At 21.2% G+C, this 16576-nt stretch overlaps 7 protein-coding genes across 7 annotated transcripts; 3 read left to right on the top strand and 4 right to left on the bottom strand.

The window, feature by feature from the left end:
* Nucleotides 1-785: 785 nt before the first annotated feature.
* PY17X_1212500 (conserved Plasmodium protein, unknown function) lies at nt 786-2314 on the bottom strand (the record flags this gene model as incomplete). Its single annotated transcript, XM_022956736.1, has 5 exons — nt 786-848; nt 977-1025; nt 1146-1241; nt 1385-2145; nt 2249-2314. 5 exons carry the CDS (start codon nt 2312-2314, stop codon nt 786-788), a joined length of 1035 nt encoding a protein of 344 aa, XP_022812594.1.
* Nucleotides 2315-3470: 1156 nt separating this feature from the next.
* PY17X_1212400 (50S ribosomal protein L22, mitochondrial, putative) lies at nt 3471-4337 on the top strand (the record flags this gene model as incomplete). The annotated part of the gene is made up of 1 exon (XM_022956735.1): nt 3471-4337. The coding sequence occupies one exon, from the start codon at nt 3471-3473 to the stop codon at nt 4335-4337; it is 867 nt and encodes a 288-aa protein (XP_022812593.1).
* Nucleotides 4338-4648: 311 nt separating this feature from the next.
* On the bottom strand, nt 4649-6361 carry PY17X_1212300 (dolichyl-phosphate-mannose--protein mannosyltransferase, putative; the record flags this gene model as incomplete). Its single annotated transcript, XM_022956734.1, has 7 exons — nt 4649-4714; nt 4829-4934; nt 5048-5193; nt 5343-5464; nt 5626-5686; nt 6072-6123; nt 6237-6361. 7 exons carry the CDS (start codon nt 6359-6361, stop codon nt 4649-4651), a joined length of 678 nt encoding a protein of 225 aa, XP_022812592.1.
* A 1655-nt stretch (nt 6362-8016) lies between these two features.
* On the top strand, nt 8017-8821 carry PY17X_1212200 (eukaryotic translation initiation factor 2 subunit beta, putative; the record flags this gene model as incomplete). Its single annotated transcript, XM_022956733.1, has 2 exons — nt 8017-8651; nt 8746-8821. The coding sequence occupies 2 exons, from the start codon at nt 8017-8019 to the stop codon at nt 8819-8821; spliced, it is 711 nt and encodes a 236-aa protein (XP_022812591.1).
* Nucleotides 8822-9704: 883 nt separating this feature from the next.
* Nucleotides 9705-11339, bottom strand: PY17X_1212100 (ankyrin-repeat protein, putative; the record flags this gene model as incomplete). The annotated part of the gene is made up of 8 exons (XM_022956732.1): nt 9705-9769; nt 9918-9990; nt 10129-10179; nt 10397-10444; nt 10543-10740; nt 10973-11040; nt 11202-11238; nt 11331-11339. The coding sequence occupies 8 exons, from the start codon at nt 11337-11339 to the stop codon at nt 9705-9707; spliced, it is 549 nt and encodes a 182-aa protein (XP_022812590.1).
* Nucleotides 11340-11752: 413 nt separating this feature from the next.
* Nucleotides 11753-13750, top strand: PY17X_1212000 (MORN repeat protein, putative; the record flags this gene model as incomplete). The annotated part of the gene is made up of 6 exons (XM_022956731.1): nt 11753-11930; nt 12093-12704; nt 12811-12933; nt 13053-13142; nt 13286-13392; nt 13649-13750. 6 exons carry the CDS (start codon nt 11753-11755, stop codon nt 13748-13750), a joined length of 1212 nt encoding a protein of 403 aa, XP_022812589.1.
* A 15-nt stretch (nt 13751-13765) lies between these two features.
* Nucleotides 13766-14596, bottom strand: PY17X_1211900 (succinate dehydrogenase subunit 4, putative; the record flags this gene model as incomplete). The annotated part of the gene is made up of 3 exons (XM_022956730.1): nt 13766-13785; nt 14008-14069; nt 14325-14596. The coding sequence occupies 3 exons, from the start codon at nt 14594-14596 to the stop codon at nt 13766-13768; spliced, it is 354 nt and encodes a 117-aa protein (XP_022812588.1).
* Between the last annotated feature and the right edge of the window lie 1980 nt (nt 14597-16576).

Genomic DNA, 16576 nt, shown 5'->3' with positions numbered 1-16576 from the left:
AAGTATTTTTACGTTTTTTTTTTGGCCAAATTAATAAATATTTGCTTTATCTCAACATCCTTTGACTAATATATATTTTACATGCTCAATTTCGTTTTATTTATTACTCGCCACTATTTTCGCTACAGTTTCGGTTTTACTTTCTGTTATTTATGCTATTACTACTACTACTACTATTATTATTATTATTATTTTATTTCCTCACTTCTCCCCCATGATCTTATTTCATTCACCAACTTTATTTGCTTATTAACAAAATGTTAAATTTATCAAACAACTTTTATAATTTTCGCATATTTCTAAAATTTTTCTTAATTTTGAACAAAGAATTTACATTTATTTATTTTTTATTCATTTATATTTTTTTGCACCTTTCGTTACTTAGCTTCATGCATTTTTAAAAAAACCTAATTTACAATTAAATATTTTTTTGTTTCAATTAATGTGCTAAAATATGAAATTGAATTGATATTATTTTTGTATTATTCATCAATTATATATCTCATTTTTTTGCACAAAAAGAAATATAATGTGTTTTGAAATAGGAGAATATGTCTATAGAAACAAATTTGTTAGATCAAAGAAAAATGCATAATATGACTAACTCCAAAAGAATAAGCACAAAAATAAATAATAATAAAATCGAATGAAAGTAAAATTGTAACATTATATAAAGAAATGAAACGTAAACATGTACATATGTGCGTACACAAAAAAATTAATTTAACTGAATAATGGTTTATCCACATTTATTATGAGTATCTAATATGTTTATATATCTTAATTCAATATAGCAATTCTATACTTATGGTTAGTTTTAACAAGGCCTCATTGAAATATGCTTTAATCTGGTTAGATAAGAAGGAGTCACATTTTTTACGTGAATGTATGAACTGTATGTTATTATATAAAGATATGCATATAACACCACACATAGCATCACAAATAAACCCATTTTTCCACATTTTTGTCTTACATTATCACTTAATTTTTCTTTGAAATGTAGGGCCATACATTCGTCGGATCTGTTTAAAAAAGGCAAAAAACGAAAACAATTATGTGATATATATTATGAAATGCAATAAAATAAAATGAAAATTATTTTTTGCTATATCTAAGTAGTTATCTTTTATGATTAGCAGTACTTATTCGAAACATATACATAGATATTATTCCCATCTTTTAATGTTTCCAGATTTGTGTAGGATATGTTATTAAATGTCATGATGATATGAAGGAACCTATTTCAATTGTTAGAAAATGAATATGCATATATTAATAACTTATTTTTAGTTCTTTTTTTATATAATAAATTTCTGTGTTGGAATATAAAGAGAAATGGAAATTTATAAAAGTTAAAATTGATACAAATAGAGGAAGATACCTATCAATGATTGTATATTGATATGACTTGACTTCTTTTGGTATTTTCGTTTTATCGACTTTATTAATTTGAGTATTTTTGACAGTTTTGATTGGATGTATATCTTTTAAAATATCATTAGATGAATCATGTATTAATATTTGATCTTTTTCTTTTTCTTGTTCCTTATTATTATTTTTTTTGTTTTTTTCATTTAAAATATTTAAAAATTTAATATCAGTTTCATCTATATTTGTATGTGGTTGTTCATTTAACATATCATTATCAAAATATTTCGTATTTAAATAATGTGTAGTTTTTGGAATATAATTTAAATCAATAAAATGAAATGAATTTGTATTTATAACTATATCATTTCTAATAGCCCTTTCAGAGTTATATATAATTTCCAATATTCGAGTTATAATTTTATTTTTAAAATTTATGTTATTCATATTTTTATAAATATTTGTATGTATAACAGCTTCTGCATACATATCTTTAGATGATTCACCTTTAACTTTTGATGTACTTATATATATGTTATCAAAATTTAAGTTATTTACATTTTCAATAAAATCAGTGGAAAGAATTGGTGATTTTATTTTTTTTGTATGATATATATAAATAAAATAATCACATACCTTTTCTTTATATTCATTTATTGAAGTCTTTATAGAAACTTTTTCTACATTTGTACAAATACAAAAACAATATTTTGGTTTTATAGGCTTAGAATCATTTATTTCATTTAGATGTTTTTTCATGAACTTATCATATAACTATAAAAAAAAAGACATAAAATATTTATAAATGATTTATTTGAAAAATTACATAATATATTGCAAAGTCATTTGTTGTTATTTCTCTATATTTTGTTTAAACCTGTTTATCATTTTTGTATAGATCGTTCAAAGCATCCCAAACATTTCCAGCACTTTTTAGATCCATTATAAAATAGTGTGTCTAATTATATACCACTAGTTAGTATACACTAATCTTTGTAAATTATTTTTTATTACAATATAGTCATTAAATTTGTTTTTATTTCTAAACTAATTACTTGATTAAACTATCCTTTACTGTACTAAATATTTTTAATAATATGATCTCAATATTTATAGTCAAAAATGAATAAAAATAACAGCATACAAAAAAATGTTAAAAAAAATAATATAATTCTTGTTTTATGTATATTAATAGGGTAATTATGAATTGTCATAATTTTGTTAACTCTCCAAAAATGGATATTTTCACCCCTTGAATTATACATATTTTATTAGTTTCTATTTTTTTTTTTTTTTTTTTTTTTTTTTACTTTGAATATATAAATTGTATCTTTATTTTATGTAGAGTGCATAATTTTTTTTATAAAAATATGTAAATTTTCATGAAATAGCAATTTAATTATTTCCCTAAAAAACATATTAATATAATGCTTATTGTTTATATGCCAATTTTAAACAAACCCTTTTATTTGAGATAGATGAAATATAATTTTTTATTTAAAAGAAAGAAAAAAATAATGTGTATAATAATTGAATAGGTACTTATTGTATTCCGTCAAATTATAATATATATTGTAGTATGAAGTTTTTTTTTTTTTTTTTTTTTTTTTCTTTTCTCTTTTGAATTATTCACAAAATCAATATCCATAGATACAATATTACCCAATATGTATACATAAATGTAAATAAACATTTCTTTCTTTTTCACATTACACTTTATGAAACTCTTTTAGAGATAAAAACAAATTCTATCTTCCACCCCAAAAAAAAGGAAACTATAAGTATAATGTGAAGAGGGAAATAAATGAATTTATATTAAACAAAGGAGAGAAACGAAAAGAGAATCAGTTAATAAAATAGAAAGTGTGAAATTCATATAGAATGACAATAAAGATGTGAATCATATTATTTATAAAATAATTGATAAAAGTTAAAGTTTACAAATTGTTATAAATATAAAAGATTTCTATATACACATTTCTTTTTCTATAATTCACTAATAAAAGAATTATTTTTATACACAAGTTTTATGATAAAATATTGATTATAATAAATTTGAAAAAAAAATAATAATTATACATAAAATTTGAGATTTAACAATGTTAATAAATTTAATTAAAGGAAGTGGAAATAATATTAACTTAATAAATAAAAGAAATATAAATACAAATGTACAATTAAGAAATCCTTATTATAGAAAAAAAGGGTTTTGGGAATGGAGAAGAAGAATTATACATAGATATAATGAAAAAAGATATATAAGAAAAGGAATAAAACCTAAAATATATAATGAAAAAGAAGAAAAAATAAAAAATCGAAAAGATGATATATATTGGACATTTAAAGTATATCAATTAAAAATAAGTTTGAGAAATTTAAATAATTTTGGTAGATTAATAAAAGGTTTACATTTAGAAGATGCAATTATATTTTTAGAATCTATACCACAAATACGAATAAATAATATACTTAATTCATTATTAGATTCAAAAAATAAAATTATAAATAATTTTAATGGAGATATATCAAGATTATATATTGATAATGTACAAATACATTATAATACTCCTATGAAATATATTAAATATCATGCTTTAGGACATTTTGGGTTAGTAAAAAGTTATCGAAATACATTCACTTATACAATTAAACAAATGAATATTCAAGAATTTTATCATAAAATATTTATAAGAGGAAATGTTCCAAGATCTTTATCACATAATATGAGATTATATTTAAATCAAAATCGAATTAATAAAGATAATTTAATAGAATGGTATCCATATATTTGTGGAAATTCAAGATATTATTTTAGAGAAAAATTAAGATACTTAAATAATATATATCAATTTAATTATTATAAGTCAAGAAATAATTGGATACAAAATTATTTTAGAAATATAGACAGAAGGAAACAAGAGTTACAAATGCAAAGAAACCAGGCTACTCAAATGTTGGAAAAATAATAAACCCCAACAGATAACTAGGCAAATATATATCATCCTGAAAGTTTTATCATGAGAATTTTATCATGAAAATTTTATCATAGAGTTTTATTATTATGAGAATTTTATTATTATGAGAATTTTATTATTTTTTCCGTTTATTGTTTTGTTATATCCTTTGTTTTATTTTCATTTTTTTGTTTGCAAAATTTATCATTTTAATTAAAAAAAAATAGTTTATTTGTTAAGTTTGGAAATACAAAAAAAGAGGCATATACACATATGCGAATATGAGTTATAAAAAAAAATTATATCTAAATAGGTTTGCACCTTTAAAGTTCGTCATCATCATTATATTTGTTGGATTTTTCTTCTCCAAAGGCGCTAATAATGACCCCCTATCGAGCAAAAAAAAAATAAAAAAAAAAATTAAAAAATAATTGCACATTTGCATAATCGTACAATTGCACAATTCCATATTTGTCTTTGCACATGTATAAACAGTTCTTTACCGATTTAGCTATCCATTTATATTCATTCTTTTGATAGCTACTTTTTGTAATGCATGTTTCTAAGTGATATAAGATTGGGCAGTTGTGGCAATTATACTGATTAAACCTATATTTGTCAAAAGGGAAATAAAATATATAGGATTACATAAAGAGAGTCATATATTCATACGCATGCATGTGTATTCATATGTGCCCATGTGTATGCAAATGCATGGTTACTCGTATTTTTTGCTGGTAGATAAGTATCCATTCTGATTCAAACTTTTCAAATAAACATTTTCACCCAACATCCAGTAGGAGCCACCTTTTTTATTTTCACAAATAACTTGAAATCTTCCGAATGAATTATCTTTATCAATACTTAACTAAAAAAAATAAATATATATTAAATTGATATTTTTAAATTATGAGACATATAAAAAATTGGAAAATCTCCATTAGTATGGGAATATTTATTTATTGTATATATCTATTAATGTTTGTTGAAATTTTTTTTTTTTTTTTTTTTTTTTACTTCAAAATTGTTAGATAATATAGAATAATGTTGAGAACCTATTAAATAGCCATTTGACTTAACATGCTTTAGTGTTACAATTTCATCACATTGTATTTTATTCCCCATCATACTTTTACCTTCTGAAATAAAATAAAATAAAATAAAGACAATTAAACTAAATGATATATGATATATAAAAAGGAATTTTAGAAGAACAAAATCATAGAAATAAATTCATTAATATAATTTTTGATATATGAACTTATAAAAAATGTTAAAATATTTTACAATTTATTTATACCTTCATAAAGGTTAACAATCCATAATAATTCTTCATCATTTTTATTACTAGTTATAGTAGTCTGTCAATGGAAATTCAAATGTGTATGTGAATAGGGATGTAGTATAAGTAGGAATGTAGTATGAATAGGAATGTAGTATGAATAGGAATGTAGTATGAATAGGAATGTAGTATGAATAGGAATGTAGTATAAATAAGAATGTAGTATAAATAAGAATGTAGTATAAATAAGAATGTAGTATAAATAAGAATGTAGTATAAATGTTATTTTTGTTATGTAACAAAAAAAGAGAAAATTCGTTTTAAAATTTAAGAAAATTCGTTTTAAATTTAAGAAAACTCTTTATATGTCAAATTCAATACCATCATAAATTATTGACCTTATAAATATGTGCTACTATTTTTGTTTAACATAAATATATATATATATGGTCTTAATAGATTACCACTATCTGATTTCCGGAACCTGTTCCCCATTTCATATCCGTTGAAAAAAGTCTTTAAAAAAAAAGAAAGATAACAAATGTGGAGAAGATACTTTATTTTATTTTTAATGCATAAATTTTTTATGTATTTTTTGTTTGCACATATCTACAAACTAAAGTTATTACTTGTATTTTGTCCCAGTATTTTCTAAAATTATTGCGCTACCATCAGTTACATAAAGACAATTATATACTTTAAAAAAAAACAAAACCAAAAAAAAAATACCAATAAAATGGTGATTATAAATCATTTTTAATTTATTAATTCTGTTAACAAATTTTAAAAAATTTTATTTTAGTTTTGCACAATTAAGGGAACATGGGATGGTATAGTTTAATGATGTCCTTATATAAATATTTATACATATAAATAAATATATATAGAGAAAAAAATAATAAAAAAAACGAATATAAGTTTAACAGTAAAGTGAGATAATAAATATGGAAATACTATATACATACAAAATGGCATATACTAATGCAAAATAACACTAATGGGAAACATATATAGGGCATGTATATATATATATATACAGCATAATACAAGAGAAAAATATGTAATATAAATTCGAAATTTTCTATTGAAATATAGAATAAAATTGAGAAAAAAAAAAAATAATAAATAAAATTAAATAGGTTGAAAAAATATTTCTTAAATTTGGTCATCACAAATATGAAACAGTAATATATGTAATATTTTAAACCGTGTGAAATGGGTAATATATATTTTCATATATGTTCCCCGTAGTATTAAAATTATATATAGTGACATATATACGCATTATAGTTTTTATTTGTTTGCCCCTTAATATTTATATCTTTTAAAAATATGGTATTATAAAAAAAAATAAGTAAAATTAACCGCGATTTTTTGTTTATTAAAATTGTTAAAATATAATAAATTATATGTTAACACCTCAAAACAATTTTTTCTTTGGTTTTATTTATTTTTAAGCCTACTACAATTATTAGTATTATATATATAATCCCAAGTTATTATTATTATTATTATTATATATATATTTACCTACATAAATAAATCTTGGTTTTTCTTAGGCATTTTTATATATGATCGTTATATTAATTTTTTAAATATTAAAATTAGCAGTTTCGCTTTTTTGCGCACATTAACTATTATTATTTATTTGTGATATAATTATCAATATATTATATAATAATATATATCATCTCATTTATTTTTATAATTTAACTATTTCTCATTTTTTATTACACCTTTTTTGCTTATCTATTGCTATTTTTCTTATATTTTTAAAGCATTTTTTATAGTTTTACAAATAAATATTATGCATATATTTAAAAGTTTGTACTAAACAAGTGAAAACAGTATAAATTATTATGCATACATATATTACTATCTGGATATTCATATGTAGAACATTTTATAGCTATATCTCCATGCTTGTTAGCTTTATTATTGTTCCATATATATATATTTTTTAAAAGAACATTTCTATTTAAAGATAAAAAAATATAACAATTAAATTGTATACCTATAAAACACACAACAAAGCCCCTACTGTGAATATATAAAAGTTTTAAAAAAAAAAAATGATATAAATATCTGAACAACCCTAAATTATATGTTTATATATATATATACATACATATGTATAATCAATCTTATTCCTATAGTTAAGAATATTATAAAATAATAAGTTTTTATAAAGTTTATTATTTTTCATTTATTATAAATCGAAAAATAAAAAGAAGTTTTATATAGAAAATATTTGGATGAGCCAAGATAATTTTACTTTTAAATTAAAAAAAGTTCTAAATAAATAAAAAATATATATAGTTACCAAAAGAGAATCAATATAAAAGGAATTGTACAGAGAAAGAAACAGGATAATTTAATTAGATATATAATAATAAAAAATATATAAAAATGGAAGAAAAAATGGAAGAAAAAATAGAAGATAAAGTTGAAGAAAAAGTAGAAGAAAAAATTGAAGACGCCAGCAAAGCCTTTGTTGATGTTGACAAAGCAAATGATGAAGGAACACAATTATTTGATTTTGGTGAAAAAAAAAAAAAAAAAAAAAAAAAGGAAGTTGTAAACAAAGTCGAAGTTATTATTGATGGTACAGGAAAAGTATTTGAAAAAGGTGCAGTATATCCATATGAAGAATTATTACATAGAATTCAAGATTTAGTTAATAAACATAATATAGATTTATGCATATCAAAAAAATATACAATAAAACCACCACAAGTTGTTAGAGTTGGTTCAAAAAAAGTAGCATGGATTAATTTTAAAGATATATGTACAATTATGAACAGGAATGAAGAACACGTTTTTCATTTTGTCCTTGCAGAATTAGGAACTGAAGGATCTATAGCAGGAGAAGGGCAATTAGTTTTAAAAGGAAAATATGGACCTAAACATATCGAAGCATTGTTAAGAAAATATATAACAGAATATGTTACTTGTCAAATGTGTAAAAGCCCAAATACTGCTATGGAAAAAGATAGTAGAACGAGACTTTTTCATCAACATTGTAACGCTTGTGGAGCAAAAAGGTTATTACTCTTTTTTTATTTGTAGATATTTTATGCATTTTTATTTTATTTATAATTTTCTTCAATTTATTTCCCATTTTTTTTTTTAACGTAGATCTGTTACAACTATCAAGAGTGGTTTCCACGCCCTTGGAAGAGGAGAAAGAAGAAAAGCAAAACACACAAACTAAGGATAAATATATACAAGTATTATATTAAACTAATTTAACTACGCATAAATATCTGACGATCTTTAAATAAAGTAAAAAAATATAATTTTTTTGTTTTTTGTTATATAAAAGTAATATAAAAAATCAGTTTCAAAACTTGTATAAAACTTAAAAATAACCATAGGTTTTCAAGTAGAAGGCGTATGATATTTGTATAACGGAGAAATATATATATATTTATATATATATACAGAATTAAAATAAATGTCTAGAAATAATTAAATCCATGCATTTACATATATATATTTATTTATATATACCAATGCATGCACTTCAATTCGTTAAATAATTTACTTTGAGGTCAATGCAAAGTAAATTTTGTACATAATATTTTCATAATATTTCTATATATACATGATATTTGCCATTGATTCACATTTGGCCAATTGATATTTATCGGCAATTTTTTTTCTTACATACCATGACTGTTTATGGTTAAGAATATTCACTAAATATTTATTTGCTCATTATTAGCATTTTTAATTTAACACCACCCCAAACAAATTTTTATAATTCCCCTTTTTTGTTTAATATTTTGCATATATCAATGAATTTTAAGGCGTCAATCGTCTTTTAAATGTGGTGAAAGTTGTCAAAATAAATAATAGTAATTGAAAATTGTCTTCATTTTTTATTTATATTTAAAAAAGTATTTTTTTTGATAAACCCTCATATTTGTTTAATGCTTATTCATTGTATATATAAGCATAATATGGTTATCAAAATATATAATTCGGTACACTATTTTAAATTGTCTATATAAAAAATAAAAATAACGTTATTTAAAAAATAAGTTCTAAAATAGGCTTTAACCATAAAGATTATATATTTTTTTAGCCTAGCTTTATTCACAAGTTTCATTGTCTTCATTTGTCAAATAATTGCCATTCTTGGCAATTAGTTCGTTACCTAAAAATGTGAACAATATAATATATATATATATATTTATGTCCGCATGAATAAGTATAAATATAGACCCAAATAATATCTAATTTAAAAAATAAATCCCACACAAATTAGTAGATAGTAAAATTATTTTTCTTTTTAATTTTAATACTTTTATATAATATATATGAAGATAATTTTGTTCTCCCCATAAAATCAGCATAATCATAAACAGTTGCATTGTTCTACAAAAAAAAAAAAATTATTTCTGTTAATAAAAAAAACGATAATTATATTGATTTGTCATATTATATAGCTATTTGTTCATAATATTATTTTTCTTTGATATATATTATTTGAATATTAAGAATGTTTAAACTTACGTTGTCTTTTATTTGAACATTGGCACCATTCTCTATCAATAGTTTTGCAGTCTAGAAAAATTATCATTTTAAATTTGTAGGTTAAATCGTTTTTTGTAAAACATGTAATTATGAATAAATGGTAAAATATTAATTTATTTGAAACATTTTAATAAATTAGCATATAAAAGTGTGCCACAAAAAAGTGTGTTTTACATTGATATAGGTGTGCAAATAATTATTTGTATATATATATTTATATGCGAATAAAATAATATAGCAATATTACTTCATAATGTTTATTTATTATGGCATAAAAAATAGGTGTTTGTCCTTCCTAAAACAAAAAAGGTTATAGTAATGATATATAAACTGTATATATATTATAAATAATAAAAATTATGATTTTATTTTTTCACAATTTTTATTTTTAACATTATCCATAATATTTATATTGGCATTATTTTCAATAAGGAATTTAACGATATTTAAATGGCCATATTTGACACTAATATGTAGAGGGGATATTCCGTTTGCGTCTTTATGATTAATATTACTTCCTTTCTTTAAAATTATTCTTGCAATTTTTAAATTTCCATTTCTACAACTATACCAAAAAGCTGTCCTATTGTGCTGTTGTAATAATGTAAATAATAGGATTGGAAAAAAAAAAAAATAAAGAATAAAAGGAACATGAATAGACATTTATTTTTGTTTAGAATTCGGATTAAAAATGTGCATGAGTATTGAATTTTAATTGGTAAATAACTACCCGAATAGTATATATATTTATATTTATTTATTTGCACCATGACTTTTTTCTTTTATAAATGTCATGTCTACAGAAGCCCGTTTTTCAACATACCGGGGGTTGCACATAATCTCCTAACGGAATTTGCAATTTAGACAAATTAATGACATCTTCGTAAACACCTACACAATAAATTATTAGATATTTGATTTTTATAAAAACAAAAAATTAATATAATAAAATGAATAATGGATAAAAAAATAAGAATAGCGAGTATGATATAAAGCGGAATATGGATGAATAATATAGAAAAAATAGGAGAAAAGTATTAATACGACATTACCCTTTTTCGCAGCTACGAGCAACTTTATTCTCTCCTCCTGAAATAAAAAAATATATTTTTTTGTTTTTGATAAAAAAATAAAATTATTTATATGTAAAATGGAAAATATCTATTATAATAATATTTAACAGTTGCCATGGCTTTGCAAATTTTTCTTTAGCGTATAAATTGGATTTTCGAAAAAAATTATAAATAATTCCAATTTTTATTAAAACATTTTTTAAGTTATGTTTTCTTATACTATTATATATTTTTTATTTATTTCTATTTTTTCTCTTTGTTGTAGCTAGTTATTTAATATAGCTTTTTGCACATATACGCAATATATACACAATTTTACTGAGTAAATTTGCATTTTATTCTTTGTGTCTATAAGGGGAGAAATATACACATAAAAATATAAATATTATAGAATATCTATCTCTCTCTCTATATAAATAAAGACATTTTTCGATTTGTTTGTTACAATAGGGAAAAAATGTCTAACACTTCAAATGCATTTTATTTCGTTTAAAAAAAATTCTTATACTTATTAAGAAAAAAAAATAAAAATGGGAAAAAATAAAAATAAGAAAAGTAAATTGAAGTTATTTAAGGATGATGGTATACCATCAACTTCACTGAAAAACTATACAGGAATAGGAACTGTAATATTTTATCCTTGTAAAAATTATAAGACACAAGAAAAATATTATGGAAATTTTTTACTTGGAAAAAAACATGGATATGGTTGCCATTTATAATTATTAAAATATATTTAAATTTTTGCATTATATACACATTTTAAAAAGTGTTTGTTACAAAAATGCTTTATTTTACCCACTTTTAAATCCATTTAATATATTTCAAAATATTTTTTTTTTTTTTTTTATTACGTTATTTATTTCAAAGGGGAATATGAATATTTTAATGGAGATCTTTATCAAGGGACATTTGAACACAATAAAAAAAATGGGATAGGAACATATTTTTATAATAATTATACAAACAAAAGAAAAGGAAATAAAAAGATCAGAGAAAAAAGGCAATATAGTGATAATGATAAAAGCGAAAATGAGTCAAATGAAAGTAGATCAGAAGGAAAAAAATCCAAGAGTAGTGAAAATTTAGACAACACAGAGGAAAGCCAAAGTGAGGAAAGCCAAAGTGAGGAAAGCCAAAGTAAGGGAAGCCAAAGTAAGGGAAGTCAAAGTGAGGAAAGCCAAAGTAAGGGAAGTCAAAGTGAGGAAAGCCAAAGTGAGGAAAGCCAAAGTGAAAGAAGCCAAAGTGAGAGAAGTCAAAGTAAGGGAAGCCAAAATGATGAGAACCCAAATGAGGGGAGCCAAAGTGAGAGAAGCCCAAATGAAGAAGGGGAAAGTGAGGGAAGCGAAGAAAGAGGAAGCAAAAAAAATAGTGAAGAGGAATGCAATAAAAAAAAGAAAAAACTAAGTGAAAAGTTGTTAAGTCTTATGCAAGATTCGAATAAATTGAAGGCCAAAAAAAACATTACATGCAGTACAAATGGTAATTATATTGTTATACATTTTGTGGGTATGCACAAGTTTGAATGTTTTATGTATTATCATTAATAATAAATAATTTATGAATTTTATTTAAACATTTTATGAAGAAGGGAAAAGTTATTATTATGGAAACTATTCCAACGGGATGAAGCACAATGAAGGGTTGATGGTATATAAAAATGGAGACATATATGTAGGTACTTGGCGATTTGGAAAAAAAAATGGATATGGTAATAATTATATGTTGTTCATATTACAACTGAATATTATATAATTAAACATGCCAATTAGTATGTATATATATATGGAAGGTCTTTATTTGTTGTTAATTTTTTGCTTATAAATGTAGGAAAATATATTTATAAAAAGTGCAAAAGTGTATTAGAGGGATATTGGGAAAATGGGTATTTATCTCATGGGAAATGGATATTACCAAATGGTTTGCATTCATTTTAATATGCATAACATATTTATTTCATTTTATTATATGACCATATGTTTTGGTTCATATAGTTAATTTAATTCATCTTAATATAATTAATTTGATCGATTATTTATGAATTTTTTATTTATTAAATTTAGGAACATATTTTATTGGAAACTTCAAAAATAATAAACCAACGGGTGACGGAATATGGTATTTTAAGGACGGGGCACAATTAAATGTTCATTATTATAAAGACGAAAAGGTAAGAATGATATAATAAAAGAGTAAAAAAAATTTTACAAAATTATTTAAAAATATTATAAATATTGTCAAAATGATTGTTATTATAGTAAGCCAATTTAATGTGTTATTTTAAGTATGTTGTTTTTGATTATTTGACTTTTCTTTCTATATATATATTATTAAAATTAAAAAACATAATAATAAAAAAATAAATTTAAGCAATAATATAAATATAATGTATACATAATACACAAACAAAATTATTTTATTCACAGAAATCTAAAAAAAAAAACGAACAAACAAATAAAACGAGTGATCCGAATGTTTGTTTGAACTGTAAGCCATTATACATCACATATACTAGATCCTCATTTTGAATAAATTTGATTCCTTTATTTTTTTTTATACGCCACTAAAAAAGGGAAAAAAAAAAAATAAAAAATGAAATAATTCATATTTATATAATCACAATATATGTATATATATTTTCTGTACATCAATATGGTGTCTATACAACATTTAAAAACCAAAACAAATTAAAGTAAATTTTTTTTATAAACTTGACCATTAAATTGAAAATTACTATGTATGCATAATAATAACGCATATAAATATAAAATTCCTTATTTCTTACTTTTGACATCTAATGATGAGATTCTACTTTTTTTTTTGCTTTTTGTGTGCTCAAAATACATCCTAAAATTCAAATAAAAAAAAAAATAAAATAATATAATAAATCAATTAATACGAGTAAGGAAGGTATAATATGGCACAATGAATAAATATCAATTTTTTCACTCGAAAAAAATAAATTCTGTATAAATATATTTCCATGACAGTTGCTATATGTCTTCAATACAGCTCGATGCATTAAGGAAATATAATTTTGCGGCTTTTGCATATATGTATACATGTGTGCGCTATTTATTTGTTGATTGATTTATATTTTACCAGTTAATGCTAATGGTTAATCCAGTGAGACATACTAAAAATCCATAGTACATATATAATAATTTTATGTTCTTATATCTTGAAGTTGATGTTTTAAATTTATGTATGTAATATAAAACTGTGATAAATAATAATATTATAGCAGCATTAACTGCTTTGAAATATTTATCAACTCCAGTTCCAAATATTTTATTTGAAAAGGATTTAAAACTATCTGCTATCGATTCTCCGAATCCTTTTTTTTTTTTAGTTATATTTAATTTTAACTTCATTTTCGAAAAATTATTTATATATTATAAATGAATATTATAGTAATTTTCTGATAAAGAAATCTTTATTGTATATTTTGCTTCTAATAAATATATAAGCTCTGGTAAGCTAATACTATATATATATTTCTTTTTTTAATATATTAATGTTTTTTTCTTTTTGAAATTATAAATAATCGTTTTTTTTTATATCATAATATTTTATGTTATTCTTATTTTTTCGTGGATTTGTTTCTTTTTTTTATTCCCTTAACAATATAAATGTTTTTTTTATAATATTGGTCTTATTTTAATTATAAAAACAAAATTATATTATTTTTTTTCCTCGTTTTTTTTTTTTTTTATTAAAATTAAATTATATATTTTTATTTATTTTAATATATAAAAATCATTTTTTATAGAATCATAATTTTTATTTAAGAATAACATATATTAAATATATTTATATATATACATTCTATATTTGCAAAAAAATTATATTTTATGCTTATAAAAATTAATAAATATTTTTCAATATATAGATATCATAAAAATACAAATTATTATTGCATATTTTTTATTTTTATATGTACCTATATATTTTAAAATGTAATGCACATGCACATATTTTGTATGTCGATAACACCGATTGATTGATTGTTTTAGAAAAATACCAAATATAAAAAAAAAGAATGAAACAAATTATTTTTTTGTATTACTTAAGCATAATATAGTATATTATATTATATCATTATTAAACTCATCATATTATTAAAAATTATATTTTTTGGAGTTTATAAAAATATATTATATTTATGGTTTCCCTCAAAAAACACGTGGTACTAACAGTAATAACATATTCAAGTCGTCTAATGTTTTTTTTTTTTTTTTCATTAAAATTAAGCAACTGTATATATAATACAACAAACCATATATATTACAGTTTTAATATATATCAAATAATATTTTTTTAAATATTATATCATTATTTATTAAGCATACAAAACTGTAGCATACAAAAATATAGCATGTAAAGTTATAGCATGCAAAGTTGTAGCATGTAAAATTATAGCATATCAAATTATAACATATCAAATTATAGCATATCAAATTATAGCATATCAAATTGTAGTCTGTTAAAATAGCACCATTCTATTTCGTTGCTATTATATTTTATAAAAATATAAATAAGATAAATTTGTTCGCAATTTTGAGGAATCTACATATTTATTGTTTTAAATATATTCAATAAAATATGTTATTTTTTCTTTATATATTTTTTATTGTTAAAATAAATAATTTTTATTGAATTTTTTTTATAAGATTTGAACCAAATTATTATTTATAAGTACAATATTGCTAATATACAAAAAAAAAAGCATATATTTTTTTCGTCTTTTCTTCATGTATTTTTGGTTGTATTGGTAATATCATTATATTTTTAGTTTATATTTTATTTTTTATATTAATAATTAAGACAATCTTATTATTAAATAAATATATACAAATTCTTGGTAAAAAAATTCAATTCAAATATCATAAAACTTTCCATACTCATTAGTAAGGTTTAATTTGGCCAACTATATTTAAAACTAACCAATTAACTAATTAACTAATTAACCAATTAACCAATTAACGAATTGACTAATTGTAAATTCTGAATGTTCAACCTTGCCAAACAAATTTAAATATCATATATTCTTCAAGCTTTGTTGAAATCATATTTTATTTTTTTCATGATTTATAGTAACGTTAATATATTCCTAATATGAAATTTTTATAAAGTGGGTTTTATATTTCCTATATATTAGTAGAATAAAATTATAAATAGCTTATCAATTTAGTTTTGCATTCTTATTATGATATACTCCTTTATGTTACTAAATGTATCATAAATATTAAATAGTATATCTCACTAAAATTTTATGTGCTTTCTTATATATTTTTAACTAAACAATGGGGATAGTATATAATAAATTTACATAAACAATGTTCTTATTTATC

This window comes from Plasmodium yoelii (genome assembly GCF_900002385.2).
Source record: "Plasmodium yoelii strain 17X genome assembly, chromosome: 12".
NCBI classification, from domain to species: domain Eukaryota; phylum Apicomplexa; class Aconoidasida; order Haemosporida; family Plasmodiidae; genus Plasmodium; species Plasmodium yoelii.
This window is presented reverse-complemented; position numbering and strand designations above follow the sequence as displayed.